The sequence below is a fragment of the Ascaphus truei genome, chromosome 1 (assembly GCF_040206685.1).
Source record: "Ascaphus truei isolate aAscTru1 chromosome 1, aAscTru1.hap1, whole genome shotgun sequence".
NCBI classification, from domain to species: domain Eukaryota; kingdom Metazoa; phylum Chordata; class Amphibia; order Anura; family Ascaphidae; genus Ascaphus; species Ascaphus truei.
This window is the reverse complement of record NC_134483.1, coordinates 546,989,624-547,011,297: the sequence shown is the minus strand read 5'-3', so window position 1 is coordinate 547,011,297 and position 21,674 is coordinate 546,989,624. Positions and strand designations below refer to the sequence as shown.

General features: G+C 43.9%; 1 protein-coding gene across 1 annotated transcript in view; it reads right to left on the bottom strand.

Annotated features, from left to right (window-relative positions):
- The window catches only part of LOC142467903 (vomeronasal type-2 receptor 26-like), a 335,755-nt gene that overhangs the window by 133,348 nt on the left and 180,733 nt on the right, over nt 1–21,674 (bottom strand). The window contains exon 6 of the mRNA XM_075573868.1: nt 2,964–3,587. Within this exon, the coding sequence (XP_075429983.1) occupies nt 2,964–3,587 (624 nt within the window). The remainder of the gene's footprint in view (nt 1–2,963; nt 3,588–21,674) is intronic.

Below are 21,674 nucleotides of genomic sequence, written 5' to 3'. Positions count from 1 at the left end.
AATTTATGCTGTCCCGTTTCAACTCTGCCCTCTCCCAGGCTAAACAAACCTACTTTTCATCACTAATCAACACACACAAATCTAACCCATGCCGACTCTTTTCTGTCTTTGACTCTACTCAGACCACCCTCAGCTGCCTCCTCTTCTTCCTCCAACTCACCTCAGGACTTTGCTGACTTTTTTAAGGAAAAGGTGGAATCCATACGTCAGAACATCCCATCTGTTGCCTACTCCCACCCCACACTGCTTCCCAACTCTCCTCCTGCCTTTCTTGACTCTTTTTCCGCTATCTCGGAGGAGGATGTGCCAGTGCTGATCTCCTCTTCTCCCTCTACCACTTGCCCTCTTGATCCCATTCTCTCCAATCTCCTAAAACCTCTAGCTCTTTCTATAATCCCTATGCTCACACAGATCTTTAACTCTTCCCTCTGCTCTGGTACCTTTCCATCCTCCTTCTTGCATGCAACCGTTATACCATTACTCAAAAACAGCAAGCTTGACCCTACCTGTCTGTCTAACTATCGACCTGTCTCCCTCCTGCCTTTTGCCTCCAAACTCCTTGAACATCTTGTATTCTCTCGATTGCTACAGTTTCTCAACACCTATTCTCTTCTAGACCCTCTACAATCTGGCTTCCGCACTGCTCACTATACTGAAACTGCCCTCAATAAAATAACTGACGACCTCCATGCTGCCAAAGACAGAGGTCATTACACTCTGCTCATATTACTCGACCTCTCTGCAGCATTCGACACTGTGGACCACCCTCTTCTCCTTCACATTCTCCCTACTCTTGGTATTCGGATCAAAGCTCTATCCTGGATCTCCTCTTACCTCTCTCATCGTACATTCAGTGTCTCTTTGGCTAACACCTCCTCCGCCTCTATTGATCTCTCTGTGGGGGTACCCCAGGGCTCTGTCCTGGGACCCCTTCTCTTTTCTCTTTACACACTCTCTCTAGGTGACCTAATCACAACTTTTGGGTTTAAATATCACCTCTATGCTGACGACACACATTTATCTTTCAATCCCTGACCTTACACCTGCTATACAGACCAAAGTTTCTGAATGCCTCTCGGGAATATAATCCTGGATGGCCATCCGCCGACTGAAACTTAACATGGCAAAAACAGAGCTCCTTATACTTCCTCCCAAACCTGGCCCTACTACCTCCTTCCACATTGCTATTGGAAATACGATCATTCACCCAGTATCCCAAGCACGCTGCCTAGGGGTTACACTTGATTCTTCTCTCTCATTCTCCTCTCACATTCAAAATGTTTCTACAACTTGTCGCTTTTTCCTCCGCAATATCACAAAGATACGGCCTTTCCTCTGTTACTTGACTGCTAAAACTCTGACTCAGGCCCTCATTCTCTCACGTCTCGATTACTGCAACCTCCTGCTGTCCGGCCTTCCTGCCTCTCACCTGTCTCTCCTACAATCTATCCTAAACGCTGCTGCCAGAATCACTCTACTCTTTCCTAAATCTGTCTCCACATCTCCCCTCCTGAAATCCCTCTCCTGGCTTCCGATCAAATCCCATATCTCACGCTCAATTCTCCGCCTCACTTTTAAAGCTTTACACTCTTCTGTCCCTCCTTATATCTCAGCCCTAATTTCTCGCTATGCACCATCCCGACTCTTGCGTTCTTCTCAAGGATGTCTTCTTTCTACCCCCTTTGTACCTAAAGCTCTCTCCCACCTTAAACCTTTCTCACTTTCTGCCCCACACCTCTGGAATGCCCTTCCCCTCAATACCCGACTAGCACCCTCTTTATCCACCTTTAAGACCCACCTTAAGACACATCTGCTTAATATGAAAAGCACTGGATAATCATGGACACATGATACATAAAGCTTGGCCCCCTGCAGACACACTTACTAGAATTCCCTCCTACTGTCTTTGTACATTCTCCCTACCTACCAATTAGATTGTAAGCTCCTCGTAGCAGGGACTCCTCTCCCTTAATGTTACTTTTAAGTCTGAAGCACTTATTCCCATGATCTGTGATTTATATTATTTGTTATTTATATGATATGTATTTCTACTGTGAAGCACTATGTACATTTATGGCGCTATATAAATAAAGACATAAAATACAATTAATAAGTGTTATTTGTTTATTGAAGCACAGATACTGTAACATAATTTCTAAAGCATTAGTTTTATTGAAAAGGTCTATTTTAATATGATATTACTTCATCACTATCCAAAAAGCACATTTGTGGAGGGAGAGGGGGAGAGGGAGGGGAGGGAGGGAGAGAGAGAGAGAGAGAGAGAGAGAGAGAGAGAGAGAGAGAGAGAGAGAGAGAGAGAGAGAGAGAGAGAGAGAGAGAGAGAGAGAGAGAGAGAGAGAGAGAGAGAGAGAGAGAGAGAGAGAGAGAGAGAGAGAGAGAGAGAGAGAGAGAGAGAGAGAGAGAGAGAGAGAGAGAGAGAGGAGAGAGAGAGAGAGAGAGAGAGAGAGAGAGAGAGAGAGAGAGAGAGAGAGAGAGAGAGAGAGAGAGAGAGAGAGAGAGAGAGAGAGAGAGAGAGAGAGAGAGAGAGAGAGAGAGAGAGAGAGAGAGAGAGAGAGAGAAACTTGTAAGGTTAAAAAAATCTCTTGCAAAGTTTTTAGAACTTTTATTTTGAGAAAGTTTGAGCAAATGTGGTCAGGTTTGTAGATCTCTGTACAAGATTATCAATTTCTCTTCCCAAGCAAATGTGTTTTTGTGTTCATTTCAGGTCTAAACAAAATGATGTAGCATTTTGGAAAAAAATATACAGCCTAAAAGTCCAGCGCTTGAAGTCAGTATGGCAAAAATCTCTACAGACACCATATTTTTACCTTTGGTGCTCAGATAAGCTGGGATCATTGCAATCCAAACACTGCAAAATACCAGCATGCTGAAGGTGATGTACTTGGCCTCATTAAAACTGTCAGGTAAATTCCTAGCAAAGAAAGCTATAATAAAGCTCACACCTGCCAGAATCCCCATAAAACCCAGAACTAAGTAAAAGGCAATATCTGAGCCTTCATTACATTGAATGATGATCTTACCAGGATCAGAGTGCATGTTGAGCTCCTGAAATGGAGGAGAAATAGACAACCAACTAATGCAAATTGTTACTTGAATGGATGAGCAGAAAAAGACAACTGAACTGGACAGTTTGACTCCCATCCATTTTTTCCATACATTTCCAGGTTTGGTGGCTTTAAAAGCAATGCAAACCATGATAGTCTTGGCCAGCACAGAAGAGACCGCTATGGAGAAGATAATTCCAAAAGAGGTTTGTCTCAGCATGCAGGTTATATCCACAGGACGACCAAGGAACAAGAACACACAGAGGAAGCTCAGCATGATGGAGACAAGGAGAATGAAGCTGAGACTCTGACTATTAGCTTTGACAATGGGAGTGTCCTGGAATTTAATAAAAACTCCCAATATCAGGGCAGTTATAAGACACAGGAGAACCGAGACAGATGAAAAGACTATGGCAATGATATCATGGATGTAAGATAGAAATTCAATCACTCTGGGAATACACCGATCCTTCTTCTCATTGGGCCATTCATTGTCTGGGCATTTTAGGCAATTCTCACTATCTGCAAAAATGACAAAAAAAGAGAAACGTAAAATTAATTTATATGCAAACTATATACGAGAGAGAGAGACGCACTCCCCTAGTGCATTATCTTATGATGCAGATGAAATAAAAATGTATTTAAATAAATGTAAGGTAGATAACACACCCTTACAAGACAAAAAGAGTAAAATTTACGTAAAGGTATCTTTACACACAGACTCCTGGTACAGATCAGCTGAGATGGATGGGGAGACCTTTATGTATACCCACTGAAAGCCAGTTGCCTTTAGACCTGCGGCTGGAACGCTCACACACAGCAGAAACGGCCGCAGACAGAGTCACAAGGAGAGAAGGCACAGTGGGAGATGGTAACAATCTCACCTTTTGCAGCTGATCAACACGAGGTGCCAGAGGCTATCTCAGTATAGAGTAGTCCCTTAGTTAGCAGCGGAACACTACACACACTACGTGCTTGCGCAATGACGTTGCAGTCCTATGCGTTTCGTCGGCACTTGCCAACTTCGTCAGGGAATGAAGCGCCCTCAGTATCCAGGATATAAATACTGTGCTAGCTTAAATCTGATTGGACAAACCTTAAGTACATGATTTAAATAGACATGCACATACACCAATTGGAAAAACACTGGGAGAAAACAATTAGGATAATAAATAATTGAATGTTTCACATAACCAAGACAAATAGGGTAAATAAAAACATATAAAAACACATTATATCAATACATGATTAATAAATAAATAATCTAATAAGTAACTCACAGAACCTGAAACAAAAACAAATCTGCAGTCTTAAAAACAGACTAAAATGCATTAATATGCAAAAATGTAAAATACACAGATACAAATGATACATCTTATTATATATGTTAAACATAATATGTACATAAATATATGAACATGTTATAAAACCATAATTGAACCAGAAATGCAAAAGCCCCTTTTAAAACTTAAAGGGGGATTAAAGGGAGAAAACCAAACACGTAGGGACTGGCCGAACCTGACATTAGACAATAGTATTAATGTCAAGGTTCACATTAAGGCCAAATGGAACCAGACAGTTCAATTTAAACATCCAAAAACTGTCCCTTTTGGAAAGATACTTAAAACGGTCTCCACCTAACAGAGAAGGGGGAATTACCTCTAGACCCATGACCCGTAAAGTCTCAGGTGATTTGATATGTAGAGTGAGAAAATGTTTAGGAACATAATGATTGACAAGAACGCTGTAAAGGATTGGTGGACACTCGAACAAGCCCCAAGCACTCACAACTCACCGGGTTAGGAACAAAAATAAAAGAAATGTTATTAAACTACATGATTAAAAATGACACACTGGGGACATAATGGGACAAAACAAACAAAATTCTCCTCCCACGCGTATCACGCTAAAATAGCGCTTTCTCGAGGAGTGTTAGACAGAGGGTATGTTGCCTGGTATTATAGCCCTTCCTTCTGGCAAACACAGCTGACTGAAAATTAATTACAGACATCAGTTGACATTAATTGATAGTGGCATTAGACGAAACAGAATATCAGTTGAATGGTATAACATAGCTTGAACAGAAAACATTTGTTAATTCAATACATACCTAGACTTACAGTAATGTAAATTAATATATATTAATCCCCAAAGTGGGGAATATAAATATATTTGAACAAGATATATATCTTATGAAATATCATTAATCTTGTTCCTTATGTAACGGGTATTCCACCCCACCCAATCGCAGATATAGTGTGGTGCGGCAAACATACAGTGTTACCAGGTGTGGTGCTTTACCTGTTAGGCTCACAGGAGGGCTGAGCTTCCGCCACGGGGAACCTGGGGCAATTATATTAAGAGTAACCTCGGTGCAGCGCCTCCACCTGCGATGGTTCCTAGCAGAGCAGGAATTGTTCCTCGCAGGACACATACAAATAACTCGCACACCTATATGTATAATAACGAATCAATTTACTTGGTAACAGCATAAAACACCAATACTGTCAACATAGAATAACGGGTGTCCCTCTCTAGAGGCGACACTGACTACAGCGTCGTGCAGGACGCTTCCCCAACACCGGGTGATCCCACCCCTGTCCATAAATTCCCCACACAATGTCCAGCACTCTATAGAGAGCGGATATGTGTGACTGCGCAGTCACTAAGGAAACTACTAGGCCTGTTGGTGCACTTGCAGATAAGATTTACCTGCCGAGAACCCCAGTGCTCGGGCCTGCAACGGACTTCACAAAGGATCTGTCGCTTGGTGATCACCGTCTGATCCTGTGGTTCGTTGTCTGGGGTCCGCCAGGGGCGATCCCACCCTGGAGATAGTCTCTGTGGGCCCCAACGGGAACCCAAACCTCTTCACGGAAACGCAGCGTCCGCTGTGTCCCTCTCTAACTCTAGCGCTACTGTGACAGGGTCCCTAACCTAGGGCCTGTCCCTATAGCACCACAAACTGTGGAGTGAGGACCTACCTGAGACCTAAGGGGTTAACTGGCCTACTCCGCCCTCCCTAGATATTCCCGGTCCTGACTCTAAATACCTAGTACTTGCAGTAACGCACTGCCACCTACTTGGTACTTGCAGCAAACGTGCTGCACAAACACTGTGCCTTCTTGTCAGACCTCACAGCACTGACAGCCATGACTCTGACAAGACAGCACACACTTACTAAGGGCATGGCCCCAACCTGGGCCGTCCCTTATAATTACCCACTAATCTGGTGGGGAGTTGGGGCCTATCTGGAACCCAGGGGAACCCTACCTGGTGCAGGAGCTTCACTCGCTCCCTACACCCTTCCTTCCTCTTCCTGCTCCCAGCTCCAACTAACTAACGTGGGCTCAGCTCGCGAACTAAATCTATTTTCATGCAGGGAGATCCTAAGCCCTATTAGCTCCCTGGCATCACGTGGGGTGCGCAAAGGCTCATGGGACTCGTAGTCCCTGCCTAGAGCCTTCCCTGGTAGGTTAGGGTTTTGCGGGCTTTCTTTGTGCTGTCCTGCGCATACGCGATCTCTCTGGGGCTCTCCTGGCGCCTGGCTATCCCTGCGCATGCACGAGCTAATGCACAATGGCGGCGCCCTCCCCACCCGGCTACAGGAGCCCTGTGACGCGCTTGCGGACTTGCCAACCGGCCGCACGCGTCCCCGGCAAACCCTGAGCCGGAGCCTGACCGCCCTCACCCCTGCGATCGGCTGGCGGGGCGATCGCCAGCTAGGTGAGGGGCGTACTGACAGGCAGGAGAGACATGGCTGTATCCTCCCCCTGGTGAAAAACCCAACGTCCCCGCTTGGGGAACGAGATAACCTGGTACAATCGTTATATAATCAAAATGCATTGCATAGAAAATACAACTTATCATATGGTCTTTAAACATCAGGTTACAATGCACTTCACACCAGATTATCGAAGCGAGCTGAAACCATTTGTGGGGTGCCCCTAACGGATCATGTGGGGGTACCTCACTTTTGCATCCGTGAGCCTCCCCTGGGTGAATCTCTTGGAGAGCCCGCTCTGAGGTAACAATCACCGGTTCCGTATTACTTCCTCCCCCTGGTGGAAGGAATGGTACAATGTCTCTTAACCAAGCCTTTACCCGGCCAGAAGCAAAAACATGCTCAATGGGAGAGTCATAAGTGACGCAACTAATAATGAAGGTTGCTGATAGAATCATAAATATCATTTCTTGCCACTGTATGTATGTCTAGATCGATATATACATACATGGTAAGAAATTATTGTTTTGGAAATGCTTGTTTTGCTGTTTTTAAAGTGTATTTTGCTGCAATGCTTACAAATGATTGTGTTATGTAAATTTTTATTTAGATAGATGTAATTTTTGGTGGTTTTTGCAGTACTTGATTTCAGGGTGTGGCTTACTTTTTAATAGTGGATTATTTTTGATAGTTATATTTTGGCTGATGGTAACTTTTTTTATGAATGGGTTGGTTTAACGATTGAAATAGGTTATTGTGTAATTGATTTGGATTGGATTGTAATTGATTTTGGATTTGATTAATTAATGTTAATATATTTCTGTTTACTTGCTTGGTTTAAATAGTATACTTGTTTGGATTGAATTGTAGTGTGTGTGTGTGCGTGCGTGCGTTGTAAATATTCCTGTATATTCATTTGCATGTCTTAGACAGGTCTGCAACCCTGTCTTTCACCATTATCACCCAGCACACAGCAATTCCACTACAGCAATGGATTCTGGGAAATTACATGCAAATGAGCACACAGTGCCACCTTTTATCTCATGCTCACATTACATGAGCAACCCTTAGCCAATGCATGCTGCTTTAAACACAGCTTTTAAGCAAGGGCTTGGGAGATGCAAAGCCAGTAAACCCACTCACAGACATGTTTCAACCTTGATGGGTATCATCAGTGTGAGGTTGGTTGCTGTAATTTGTTCAAATGAGATAAGAGTCGGTAATCACCACACTTATTAAGGTTATGGTGGGTAAAAATGTGACTAAAACCATCCACAGTAAAGCATAAAGCAACTGTAAATATTCCTGTATATTCATTTGCATGTCTTAGACAGGTCTGCAACCCTGTCTTTCAACATTATCACCCAGCACACAGCATTTCCACTGCAGCAAGGGATTCTGGGAAATGACATGCAAATGAGCACACAGTGCCACCTTTTATCTCATGCTCACATTACATGAGCAACCCTTTAAACAGCATGCATTGGCTAAATTGCGTAGGAGAACTGCGTCTCCCGGTTGTAGTTCTCGGTACCGTACTTTGTGATCGTACCTCCTTTTGTTATTGGCGTTCAGTCTAGCGGTAGCTCTTTCTGCTAACTAATAGGCATGGTGCAGACTGTCCTGGAGTCTTTTTACATACTAATAGTGAGTCATATTGGGTACCCCATCGGTAGATACCCGCATGCGTATGTCAATCGGTAATCTGGCTTCTCTTCCAAACATCATAAAGTATGGTGTGTACCCTGTGGACTCGTACCTAGTGCAATTGTAGGCATGTACCAAAGCCTCTACATGCTTGCTCCATACTCCTTTTTGGGAATCCTTCAGAGTACCTAGCATGTCCAGCAATGTCCAATTAAATCTTTCCGGGAGTGCATCTCCCTCGGGATGATAAGGAGTAGTCCTTGATTTCTGGATGTTCAACAGTGTTAGCAACTCTTTGATCAACTTGCTCTCAAAATCTCGTCCCTGGTCTGAATGCATCCTGTTTGGCAGACCATAATGCCTGAAATACTTCTCCCACAGCACTTTAGCCACAGTGGTAGCATCCTGATCTTTCCTGGGAAAGGCTTGCGTGTATCGAGTGTAATGATCTGTCACTACTAGTACATTCCCAATACCCTTTGAGTCTGGCTCTACGCACAGAAAGTCCATACATACTACATCCATAGGCCCGGAGCTCTTGAGATGGCCCATTGGGGCAGCACGAGTGGGAAGTTTCTTCCTATGAATGCACCGTAAACATTTCCGGCAGTGATGTTGAATTGACTCCCTCATTCTTGGCCAGAAAAAACGGTCTCGCACTAAACCCAGAGTCTTATCCACCCCCAAATGTCCATGATCATCATGTAGTGATCTTAAAACGAGGCCTTGAATTTGCCGGGATAGAAAAAGTTGTCGACAGTCAGGATGATTGTGGAATTGAACAACCCTATTGAGTAGTCCGTTATCCATCTCAAACTTGTCCCATTCTCACATGAGGAGGCTTACCTCATCAGGAGGAGCCCGTTTCACTAAGGAAGAATCATTTTTGTGTAGAGCCTCTCGGACAGCCTTAGCTACAGGATCACGTGTCTGTGCTATACCATTTCTTTCCAAGTGAAGATAACGTTTTGGGTTAGACCCATGCCATTAGGGTGACAGTAAGAATCTGGAAGGCCTTGAGGTTGACACCCTAAAGAATCCGCGACTCTTAGCTCTGAGAATGCCACTCGATCATTTACAAAACCAGCAGTGGAACACATGGCTCTCATCCCTAGTCCCAGGATTTCTTCCCAAGGCCCATCATCGGATGTCTCACTCAGCCCCGATCTTCTAGATAGAGCATCGGCTTCTATATTGAGAGGTCCAGGCTTATATTTCAGAGAAAAACGATAATTGGCGAGGGTGGCCATGCATCTATGACCGGTCGCATCTAATTTGGCAGTAGTTTGTACATAGGTCAGCGGATTGTTATCCGTTCTGACTTCGAAGGTAACCCCGTATATATAGTCATGTAGTTCTTCTGATATGGCCCATTTGAGGGCAAGAAACTCCAACTTGTGGACAGGATAGTTCTTTTCACTAGGGGTCAAACTTCTACTTGCATAGGCCACAGGTCACAGCCCAGTGGGATACTTCTGATGTAGTACTGCTCCCAATCCATTAAGGCTTGCATCCACGTGCAGGATGTAAGGCTTCTCCGGGTCAGCATAGGCCAGGACGGGAGCTTCCGTTAGACTCTTCTTCAGCCCTTTAAATGCTTCTTCACAGGCTGGTGTCCACCGATCCCTGAAGGGTGTTCTCGGAGTGGTCTTCTTCTGCTTGGGTTCTTCTGGATAGACCTTTAGCAAGTTGTTCAGCACAGCCGCCTTCTTGGAGTATCCATCCACAAACCGCCGGTAGTACCCGCAAAACCTGAGAACTTACCTCAGTTCCATCACATTCTCGGGTCTCGGCCAATTCACCACCGCCTCTACCTTAGCCGGGTCAGTGGCCACTCCATCTGCAGATACTATATGGCCACATAGGTGACCGATGTCCGACAGAAACAGCACTTGTCTAAGGAGAGTTTCAATCCTTCTTGACCTAATCGATCCAGCACCTTCATCAGCCGAGCCTCATGTTCTTCGAAAGTTGTTCCAAATACAATTACAGAAAAGACGGTGCAAAACAGCGCTATAGAACATACACGCCCCTATTGGGACTAATTAAAAATGTGATATGGCAGCCAGACAAAAACTGACAGTACAGTCAGTAACAGAACATGGAGAAAAAAGGCAATGTCGGCGCCAAAGGTGACAATAAAAATAAAAATAGTTCAAACCATATGGTGAAATGTCCAAATCAAAGTCCTTGGTGATTGGAGGGTGGATGAACGAAATAGGGATTCTCTCCAGGACGTGACGTGATATGTGAATACAAAAGGAAAAAAATTCCCTTGAAGAAGTGCGCGCATGCGCACGAAACGCGTTGGGAGGATACTGTTTTAGAAGCGATTTTGTGTGCCTGGAGGTGGGGGGAAAAGTTACAAGCGCGGACTAGGAGATCGGAAGAAGGTCAGAGCGTGACATCACGTCCGCTCAGGAGCACCACTGTTCCTGTATCCTGCAGCTCTACACAGCATCCACCACACGTGGGGACGCCAGAGAGAGGGCTCCGGTCGCCATCTTGGAAGTACAGAGTGTGTCTCCAGTCCTGCTGCCTCTTAATATCTTGCATTCCGTGAGTAGGGCAACGATTTTACCCCCCCCCCCCCCGGATTGGTGTGTGATAGCCATCCTCCAGAATCCTGTATTAGTAGTCAATAAATAGCTTTTTTATTATATTTAGTCTGGCTTTTTGCTGTTGTTAGTCTGTCTTGTATGTTCTGTGTTGTTAGTGTTATATGTTTTTATGTCCACATTGACTGACATACTGCACTATAATTTTTTTCCTTTTGTATTCACATATCATGTCACGTCCTGGAGAGAATCCCTATTTCGTTCATCCACCCTCCAATCACCAAGGACTTTGATTTGGACATTTCACCATATGGTTTGAACTATTTTTATTTTTATTGTCACCTTTGGCGCCGACATTGCCTTTTTTCTCCAAATACAATTATGTCGTCTAAGTAGACCAGACACTCACGAGGACACATGTCTCCAATCGTCTTCTCCATAAGCCATTGGAAGGTGGCTGGAGCACCGCAGATACCTTTGGGCATCCGGTTGAACTGATAGAAGCCAAAAGGACAGACGAACGCCGTCTTTTCTTGGTCAGCCATACTCATGGGAACCTGCTAGTATCCTGATCGAAGGTCCAACACGCTAACCCACTTCCGGATAATGCAATGAGGATCTCTTCTATGCGTGGTAGCGTGTATTGGTCAGGCACCGTACGTTTGTTCAAAGTTCTGTAGTCCACGCATAATCACACAGACCCATTCTTCTTGCGAACCACCACAATTGGTGAGGCATAAGGACTTCGAGAATCGGTCACTATACCGGCTGTTTCCATCTCGTTCAAGACACCTCACACATCTTCCACATCTCGAGGGGCTATACGCCGAGACCTTCCTCTATATTGAGTAGCATCATTCAGGTGAATGGTGTGCTGAGCGCTTCTACTGCATCCCACATGCATCTCAATAGTGGAGAACACTTCCTGTCGCTCTCTCAACTGAGCACGTAGCCTCTCCTTCCATTCTTCCTTCAGGGGAGACTCTCCGAAGTCAAATGGTAGCTCCTCAGGCTCTCCTCCCACACGGGCGGCATGGACCATTGCTGTGTCGTCTACAGGATCCACCGGGTAAACTCTACCCAGCCGTTGTCCTCGTTCCAGCGACACCATATGGAGCGACATGTTCTGGATAGCCACCGTAACCTTCCTGGGGACTTTGGATGTCCACTCTTGCACTTCAGGTATCATCTTATGGAGTTCAGACTCGGGAAGGGTCTCTAGTGAAAAGTATCTGTCCTGTTCATCCTGCTTGGGGTACGCGATCAGCGCCGTCATGCACTGCACTAACCCTGGCGGAAACTCCAGTAACCCTTGCTCTAGACTAAAGATATCGCCATACTCTTCTTCATACGCCATTCTATAGCATTCCTCCTGTAGGCCAGGGGCTATATTCAGGGATGCCAACGGTAGCTAACCAGCTTCTTGAAGGAATGAGCGAATCACCAACCTTACTATTTCTGCATTTGTGCCCAATATGATGGGGGCACTGGGATGTTCGCGAGCCTCCGGGCAGACCAGGGCTTCCACCAACATGGGGTGCGACTTGTTGGTGTTCAACTGCAGGATAACTAGCTTGAACGCCACTATTCCGTTGATGGGGTAATCATCTTTACTCAGCCCCCACAACGTCATCTTTTCGGCTGACTGCAAGGGAAGATGACTGAGGTGCTGGTCATAGAATGGACGGTAGATGATGGTCACCTGTGACCCAGTATCCATCAGTGCTGAAGAATAGATCCCCTCCACGACAATTCTTATTATGGCGGTGGGCCCTACTCGGCAGTAGGCGGCTGGTTGCAGATTCCCTCTTGGGGAAGAATTCCTTGATTCTTCTTCAATCTCCTCGGGTAATGCCGGGAAGGAAGTGAGGGCTTGCTGTACCTGTACCGTGTAGGACTTGGCTACTGATTGGGGTTTTCCAGGGTTTGGGCAGACCTTTGCGATATGCCCTACTTCACTACAGTTGTAACAGCGTAAGTCCGGGCGAGATCTTGGCCAGCCTGAGGACCGGGGCGGCGATCGGGGCACTTCAGTAGCATCCGCATCTTTCTCCTTCTTGTTCCCTTTTTCTTTAGGTACTGGTGCATCCTTAGCATCCTCCTTGCGGCCGTCTTTTCCTTTCTTAGAGGTGTGAAAATGCAGCTGTACCGCATGCCTCTGGATATGCCGCATTAATTCCATGTAGCTGGGTGGTGCTGCAGTGATCGGGGTGGCCTGCATCACTACTGCTGCGGCACAGTTTATTCGAGCATTTGCCCGTTCTGTGCCGCAGCAGTAGCCTGGCACGCGCCCGAGTGTGACGGGCGCGCGCCGAAGCAGCGGAAGAGCGCCCTCCGATCGGGGCGCTCTCCCTACCGCTGCCGGGTCCGCCGGGTCCCCCGGAACCCCCTGCCGCTGTCCCGCGATCGCGGGACACCAGGGCTCCCTCGGGGAGCCCCTGGACACGCGTGCAGGGGGCGCACGCTCCCGATGACGCGTGACCGCCGAGGGGCGGCCACTAGCAAGCCGGGAGATTTCCCGGCTTGCGGTACCGAACACACTTCAATAAAGTGTGTCGGTAGTGTATAGCTATAGGGTGATTAGGCAACGAACCTTTCAGTAGTTGCTTGAATCGATGCCGGTCCACTTCAGCGACCACCACAATCTTCTTTGACAGGAGATTCCCTAGGGACAGCTGGAGCTTGCGGACGAACGCGGACAAATCTTCTCCTTCCTTTTGTCAAAGAGCCTTGAATTTTGCCATCAGCTCATCCTCATCGTCTTCATACGCATACACTGGCGACACACTTTATTCGAGCTCGGCTAGTCCAACGAATTCGGGTATACTCGGGTGTATTGAGGTTTGTGACTGTTTTCTGCCCGAGTGCATTGAGGTATTTTCCAGGCAGGGATTGAAGCATTTTATTCCCACTGGCTGCAATACTGCACAGTATATATATATATATATATATATACTGCATTACAATTCATGAATTTATGCCATCTGGTAGACACGCGAAGCATTGCAGCCTATTAAATCCTAATCATTATCATTTAACAGATCAGCCACCCGTCAGCCAGGCATGAACCCAGGCTGGGAAGGCAAATGCAACGGGGCTTGTCTGAGGTGAGGAGCTGCGCATTCCAGGTATCTGCCAGGTACATACTGGGTATTTGCTCGAATAAAGTGTGTCGCAGCAGTAGGACTGGGTGAGCATTTCTAACAACTCATAAGCCGTCACATCTCCTTCTACTTCACGATGCATTCAAACCAGTTGTGCAGCTGGGGGTCGGAGACTCTCCACTAATTTTTGCCCCTTGACGGATTCTGGACACGATTATTCAGCTAGTATATGGATGGTATGTTTTCTCCATGTTTCAAAACCTTCTTCTCCGGCAGGCTCGGTTCCCATTGTCAAGTTTGAATTCCCAGATTCCTTGAACCTCCGTTATCAAAGGGCAGTCCTGAGCGCCTAATCTATCCCCCTTTCCCCATTGGTGTAGCAAGGCAAGCCTTCGTCCTCTGATTGGCATCGTCACGATCTGCACTGTGATTGGCCAGCGGCTCCTGATCCATGTAAAGTCTAGCCAGCGGTGGCAATGTAAGTAGTGTGACCGATGCAGGAACCAGGTCATCTCTGGAGTCGATCGGAGGCATGACTGGCAGGCTTTTCAAAAGTTCTCAATAGGAAATAGAACTGCGCTTGACCGAGAAGCGCTGGAGAAGCCCGATCAGCGGAGAACATCATGGGAAATGATCGGAGACATGGCTGGCGGGAGATTCGAAAGTGCTTTGTGTGAAATAGCACTGATCTTAGCGGAGAAGCGCCAGAGAAGCACTGGATGGGAAGTGGACAGGATAAGCCTTCTGAAGCAGGCTCCTTTACCTATTTGAGGCTGGAGTCTTCCCCCCAAATCCCCAGTTAGCGAGTGTTTCATTGTGATTGTGTATTTTGTGTGTTTGCTGGCTTGCCAGAATAATCTTTCGTTTATTCAATTATTGTGTCCTTGCCACAGGAGACCAGGTAATTTACACCTTTATACCGGGATCATTCATTGAGCAAAACAAAGAAGTAAAACAGATTGTGAGTTATTCCTTGGAAACAGATGTACATACAGTGAATTAAAATTTTACAAAACTAGCCTTTCTTAGTTGAAATAGTAAAAAAACAAAGTCTTTAGGTTGACAGGGAGTTACCCACAAAAGTCCTGGAACTCAATTCAGCATGAATTACCAGAGGCCACAAATGTATCTGCTCCAGAGATGCCAAAATCCCTTGACTGGGAGATAGTAATAAATGTCCTGGTACTCTTTTCGGCTTGTAGTTCCAGCCGCGACTGCTACGTGATTGTTAGGACCAATATGTCAGACCAGAATCTGCACTCATGTTAAGCTTCCATTTTGTATGGTCATAACTAGTTAAGATTCTGTAGTCAGCCTTTTGCTGAAATATAATTCCTAAATGCACTCAGTTTCTGCCAAATTGCATTTCCTTTCTTCCTGGTCAGGATATTACTACGATACTTTTGTGTTGTCAATTTCCTGATGTTTTAGTTAGAATATAATAGAATGGTTCTCTGCAAGAAGCAAAATAGTGTAATATAGTTGCTAAAGACTCAAGGTCTCTTATGATAACAGACAATGAATAAGCTATGTATTCAGACAATTGCTTGTATTGGGAAAACACGTCCCAAAAGTCACGCCACTAATATGTCCTGCCCCTAAATCATGCCTCTAATCAAAGCTACGCCCAAGACACGCCTATGATACGCCTATGTTACGCCTCTAACCAATATCTTTTTTTTTTCTGTATAAAAGTCATTACCCTATGAGTAATAAATTGAGACAAAGGATTTGAAACCTGGCTTGCGTTATGTTTCATTTTGTTCGTCTACCAGGCCTGATAGTTCATCAAAGATCGAAGATAACAGTTGCAGGGCGTGAAAGCTTCTCCGGGGAAGTCTGCTGCAAAATGGTGCAGATGGTGTGTCCAGTCACAAGGCTTCAGTTTTCTTGGCAGAGAATTGGTTCCTTTTGGTTCTGAAGCCAGGGGAGGAAATAACGGATTTTCCTTCAGTTTTTGGTGTCTAGAAGTGGGAAGTTCACAGAGGTGGTAAGTATATATGTAAATTTTTATATATGATGCTTCACCCCCTCTGGGAATTTAATAGACCTAAATTGTGACTGAAGAATTGGGATAGGCCCTTTTAAACAAAATTTTTGGTTAGAGTCCAGTAAAGTTTGTGCACGACTGGACTGTTATCTCTGATCTAGCTGAACGACCATTGTATACAGTATTGTGTAAGTATCAATATTGCAATCATTTGTCATAATTATTTGTCTGTTTTTCTATAAGCTACTAATGGTTTATGCTGGTCTCAGAAATCAATCAGGAATAATAGCTCAGAATAATGGTGTCTGTTTTAATTGTGGTGGTTTTGGTCATTGGCAAAAAGTGTGCCATTATCAGTCAGAAGCAGGGAAGTGCTGCTTTGCCCGTGGGGGCTCAGAGTGAAAGTCACTGTAAAAAAAAAAAAACACCGCTACCTTATGTAAAAGAGTTTGTTTGCAACCCTGATGATTTTTTCCTGAATGATTTCTTGTGTGAAAGTCATGCTGATTATCACGTGTGTACAAAAAATATGAATATTAGTTGCTCATGATGAAATCTAAATTTTAAAAGGTTTTAAAAAGGTGTTCCGAATATAGAGAGAAATACCTCACAACAAAAGGGGAGTATATTCAGCTCTGTCCCTGGTTATAGTTTGAAAGGTTTATTCGTCCTGGCCAGGCGGATACTTTTTAAACCGGACACATTTCTTTTCGTTTGTGGTATTTCTATCTTAATAAAAGAAGGGGCACAGCCTCTCCCTTACAGTTTAAAGAATGCAAAGCATTCACTTTAAAATTAACTAGCTCTGTGCTTAAGCAGCTTATGAGAACAAGGTAATGTAGAACTGTCTTTTTTTTCCATAAAGCAGTAAGATAACACATTTCAATTTTATTTCTACAGGATTAAGATGTTTTTGTTTAAAATGCTGGTAAGAGCTCACAAGCACTGTTTGAATTAATATATTGTATTATATATGTATATAACGCCATTAATGTACATAGCGCTTCAAAAGGAGGGTGTACGTGGTGGCAGGTGCTGTCATTAGCAGTAAACACAAAAAACAAAACTGTGCGCTACTACCTAACTACCTATAAAGTTTAAATGTATAAATATATACAGTGCAGTGACTATACCATCAATTTAGTGATAAAAAATGTATAAAAAATTAAACCACAACTCCCACAGTGAGGTAGTTAAACATTAAATAATAAGTGCCACATAACCGTGTTGGGGATAATGGCGTCTGCAGCTGTAAACGCAGGGATGGCTCAGCACCCCACACACACTAAGAGAAGGGAAACAAAAGAAAACAGCGCACAACGCCAAATAGTGAAGCAAATTCAACAATATATTATAGATTTAAAAAGGGGGTAATATATCTGCGTACATAAAAAAGGTTGGTAAAAGGCATGTAGTGTGTATCACACTGTTTACCACTCGGCTGTTAGCTGTAGATTCAGGTGCTTGCTTCCCTCTGCTGCTGCAGCTCAGTTGATTCTGGGGCAGGATGTCAGTCTTTTCACTCCCAAGGGGATTTCCCTTCATGCAGCCAGGTTCAGCAGCTGGTACTGGGGCTCGGTGAAATCGCTCCTGCTTCCTAGCCGATATGAAGCTGCTCCTGTACCTTGGCAGGTGTATCCTCTGCAGAGAGGTTAAAACGCAGCTTGCTGCTGTCTTCACAGCAGTGGTGGATTCAATAGGGAAGTTTGAACAGTCTTACAGAGTCTCTCACAAGTGTCCAAAACAGCACACAGGATGAAATAAAAACAGGACAGGCCAACACATAGACAAAGGCCAATGTAAGCAGATATAAGGCAATATTGGGAAAAGGGAAAATCCCCTTGGGAGTGAAAAGACTGACGTCCTGCCCCAGAATCAACTGAGCTGCAGCAGCAGAGGGGAGCAAGCACCTGAATCTACAGCTAACAGCCGAGTGGTAAACAGTGTGATACACACTACATGCCTTTTACCAACCTTTTTTATGTACGCTGTCATTAGCAGCATGGAGGTCATCAGTTATTTTAGCGAGAATTGTCTCCGTTAAATAAGCAGTGTAGAAGCCATACAATTGTAACAGGTGATCAACCAATTAACTAAAGGGGGATACCTATATATACAGCACACAATGAGCATCCGGCAGGAACCTGACGAAGCTTATTGCGAAACGCGTTGTTCCCTGCCGGAGCTCATTGAGAGAGGGACCCAGCACACTACAGGACATCCGGTGCAGATCCCCTCTTCCGGTTCCGCTGCCGGACGCGCCAGTGGGAACAAGAACGGAGGAGGAGACCGTGCAGGAGTGTACCGAGCGGCTGAGGCTGGGCCATTTTATTTGACTTCAAGTGTGAGTGTAGTCCTTGTGTTTGCTTTATTTCATTTTATTTCATTGTGTCTTATTTTATTGTATTTCATTGTGTCATAGATTGTTCTATACATTTTATGGTTCACCACATGTTTGCATTTCATATGCTTATGTCTCCACTGTATACCCATTAAAGACCTTTTTTATTGTTGTTAACCCTTGTTGGCATACACTCCTTTTGGTCATCTGGGAAAGGGGAGAGGAGACACTCACACACTACACCCATCGGGGGATAATTCTGCTGAGACAACCCAGACACCATCCATACAGGACATCACCCTCTGAGGACAAGGACTCACATAAGGCCGTGTGAGTTTTATGTATATTGAGACTCCAGCATATGAGTCTGTAATAAATCCACTACAGTCAGCGTTGAGGGAGAGACACCACACAAGCCCGTGTGAGTCACTGAATCCATAATTTTATGTATTCTTTGATTAGATAAAGTGGAAAACCAAGTATCAACCCCTCCAGCATTATCCTCCTCCTTGCTTCCACCCCCTGCCCTTACCCCCCTCCCCCCTTCCCCACCCACCCCCCCCTCTTCCCCCATCCCCCACATGTGTATCTAATACACTGAGATTTTAATTCTTTTTATCCATATCCTTTTATTTCATTCGGCTCCATCGACATCGGGAGGCCCATGAGGTTTGCGCTGACCATCTTCACACTACAACTGCCACGCTAAGAAGGAGACGGGATTCCCTTCTCCGAAGTCAAGCAGCAACCAGGAAATCATCAAAAAAGGGCCAGTATATATTTTTATATACTCTTTTACACTTCGTTCACAATCACATATCTATATTCCAATTTATTTGAATAGCTTAGGCGTTGCAGCACTTTCTCCGCCACAAATCCTAGGGAGCGCCCCAGTTCAAACAACCTCTAGAAGCCATACAAGACAGGTAGGGTCAAGCTTGCTGTTTTTTTAGTCATGGTATAACTGTTGCATGTTTGAAGATATTTTGTTTAGTTTAAGAGAGGGCATAGTTAAAACGGGATAGCATAAGATGTATTGATGGAAGTTTGCAGGAATATGAGATTTCTTTCAAAAGGCATTCAGGGGAATGAGTGGAAGAATATTGCATGCTCTTGTTGGCATAGATTTGGTGTTTATAAGTAATTTGAAATATTCCCGTTATTTAATTTTTGAAAGGCCATACAAAATGCAGTTTTAGGACAGCGTGGAAAGCTTCATAACATTAAACTAATGTTAGAATCCCCTGCGCGAAGATTAATCCAGCAGTTAATATGAATTAGACAGCGAAACCCGTTATCTGCTATTTGTACTTTGAGGCTTCTGGCTGTTTTCCCAGAAAAAAAAGAAAAAAAAAAGCACTTTGAAATTTTTTTTTTCTTTTTAAAGTCAGAGTGTCTTTTAAAGTTACTGCTGACTGTGTGCTCAGCACTTTGCAAAGAGTTCAGAATTATTTGTCTATTTTAAAAGGAAATCTTTTGTTCAGGATTTCAGGATTTTTTTCTTATATTGTAAATGCCACAGTTGTTAAAAGACCTACTGCAGGCTTTTTCTTTTAACACAAGCAGTAAATATTTTTATAGTTGCTACACATACAAATCTATTTACCAGTTTAATTTTGCTATATATCAAGCAACCTGTTTTCATATCTATTTTTGTATTTTTGTTCAGATATATAGATAATATATGAACAAAAGAGGGGAGATACATACATAGGTTATTGAAGGTCTCTCTGAAATCCCTATTGAGGGATTTGATATGAACTTGATATGTTGTAAATGATATACAATGCACAGCAGGTTCAGAATTTATTATAGCAATGTTAACTCCAAGGGCTCTTGCAGTAATAAAAAGTTGCTGCCAAACTAACAGGGCTGACAGGCCCCTGGTAAAAAATAATAATACCTTTGCAGATGTCACAGCAAAGCAGGTAGCAAGCCGTCCCTATGTTGAGGGATATATCATATCTGCCAAATTTATAATTTTGTAACCATTTATTTGTTTTTGGGTATGTCCTGGACATAGAGTTAAAATACAGGGGATATATAGCTGCATGGGCGAGCAGGGTATATTTTATATACAAGGCATTTCATATTTTTAGCAGAATAGTTACAATGGAGTGTTTGAGGTGAAAGCCAGGAGTGACTGTGGGTGTGGGACAATAGCCATGAGTGCAGGCTGTTGGGATGCTTGATGTGTTGGGCGAGTTTTAAGGTTAGTTAGTATTAAATGACTAAAAGGTTGACACCATTTGCATCAGAGAAAATGGCAGATGGCAGTTAGGTATGAATGAGAGTAAGTGTGTATTGGGAGAAGAGAGATTGATTTGTAGTTTGAGACAGTATTTTTGTCCCCATTTTTGAAGATTGGGACAGCGCTGGCAGTTTTCCAGGTCTTAGGGATATGGCCTGCAGACAGGATAGAGTTGATTATGGAAGCAATTGGTTTGGCAAAGGCTGAGGTACCGAGTTTTAGGAACTTGGATTGTAGCAAAATCAAGTCCATATTGGTTGCTTAGTTTAAAATTTGAGGAGCGTTAATAGGAAATATCTCTGTTTAATATTGTGGATGCTAATAATAGTAGTAACCATATTAATACAAGAATTTATTTCTAGGTAAAAATTCTCTCCCTATGAGACACTTATGGGATGAGTTATGACCATCAGTAGTTCAAAGTAACGAATTAAGGACCATGTTATTGGTAATAAAACAATTAATAAGTATTGCATGCAACTAATATATATTTTTGAGTCTTTCTAGGCACAGGTTAAAGCTGAAAGTGCACCTACGCAAGACGGGTTAATGGTCAAGTATTTACTACGCAAGCACGCGTCCATCCCAGATGAAAAGGCCATTTAATACTACTCATCACCAGCATTGCAGTAAAAATTTCTTATCATCATGGATACACATCACGCACGTCAAAATAGTGCCAGCCTAGGCACTTACAGCTAATAAAGACAAAGACATAGCACCTGCAAATAAGTGTTTTGATGGACACAATACTCTCTGACCACTAATCATCAAGGGAGAAAGGTTAAAGGCAAAAATGTCCAGGCCTCAACACACGAACTTTGAACTTTTTATTTTTACAGGTTTTTATTATTTTTCAGTTACAAATGTAGGCTCTATTATGTTTGTGTAAGTGGCATCCCATAAGGATGACAAAATAGTATAAGGTATTATTTGTTTAACTCTGTTTATTTTGTTTGGATTTATAGGTTAATAGAATCTCACTGCAGAATGA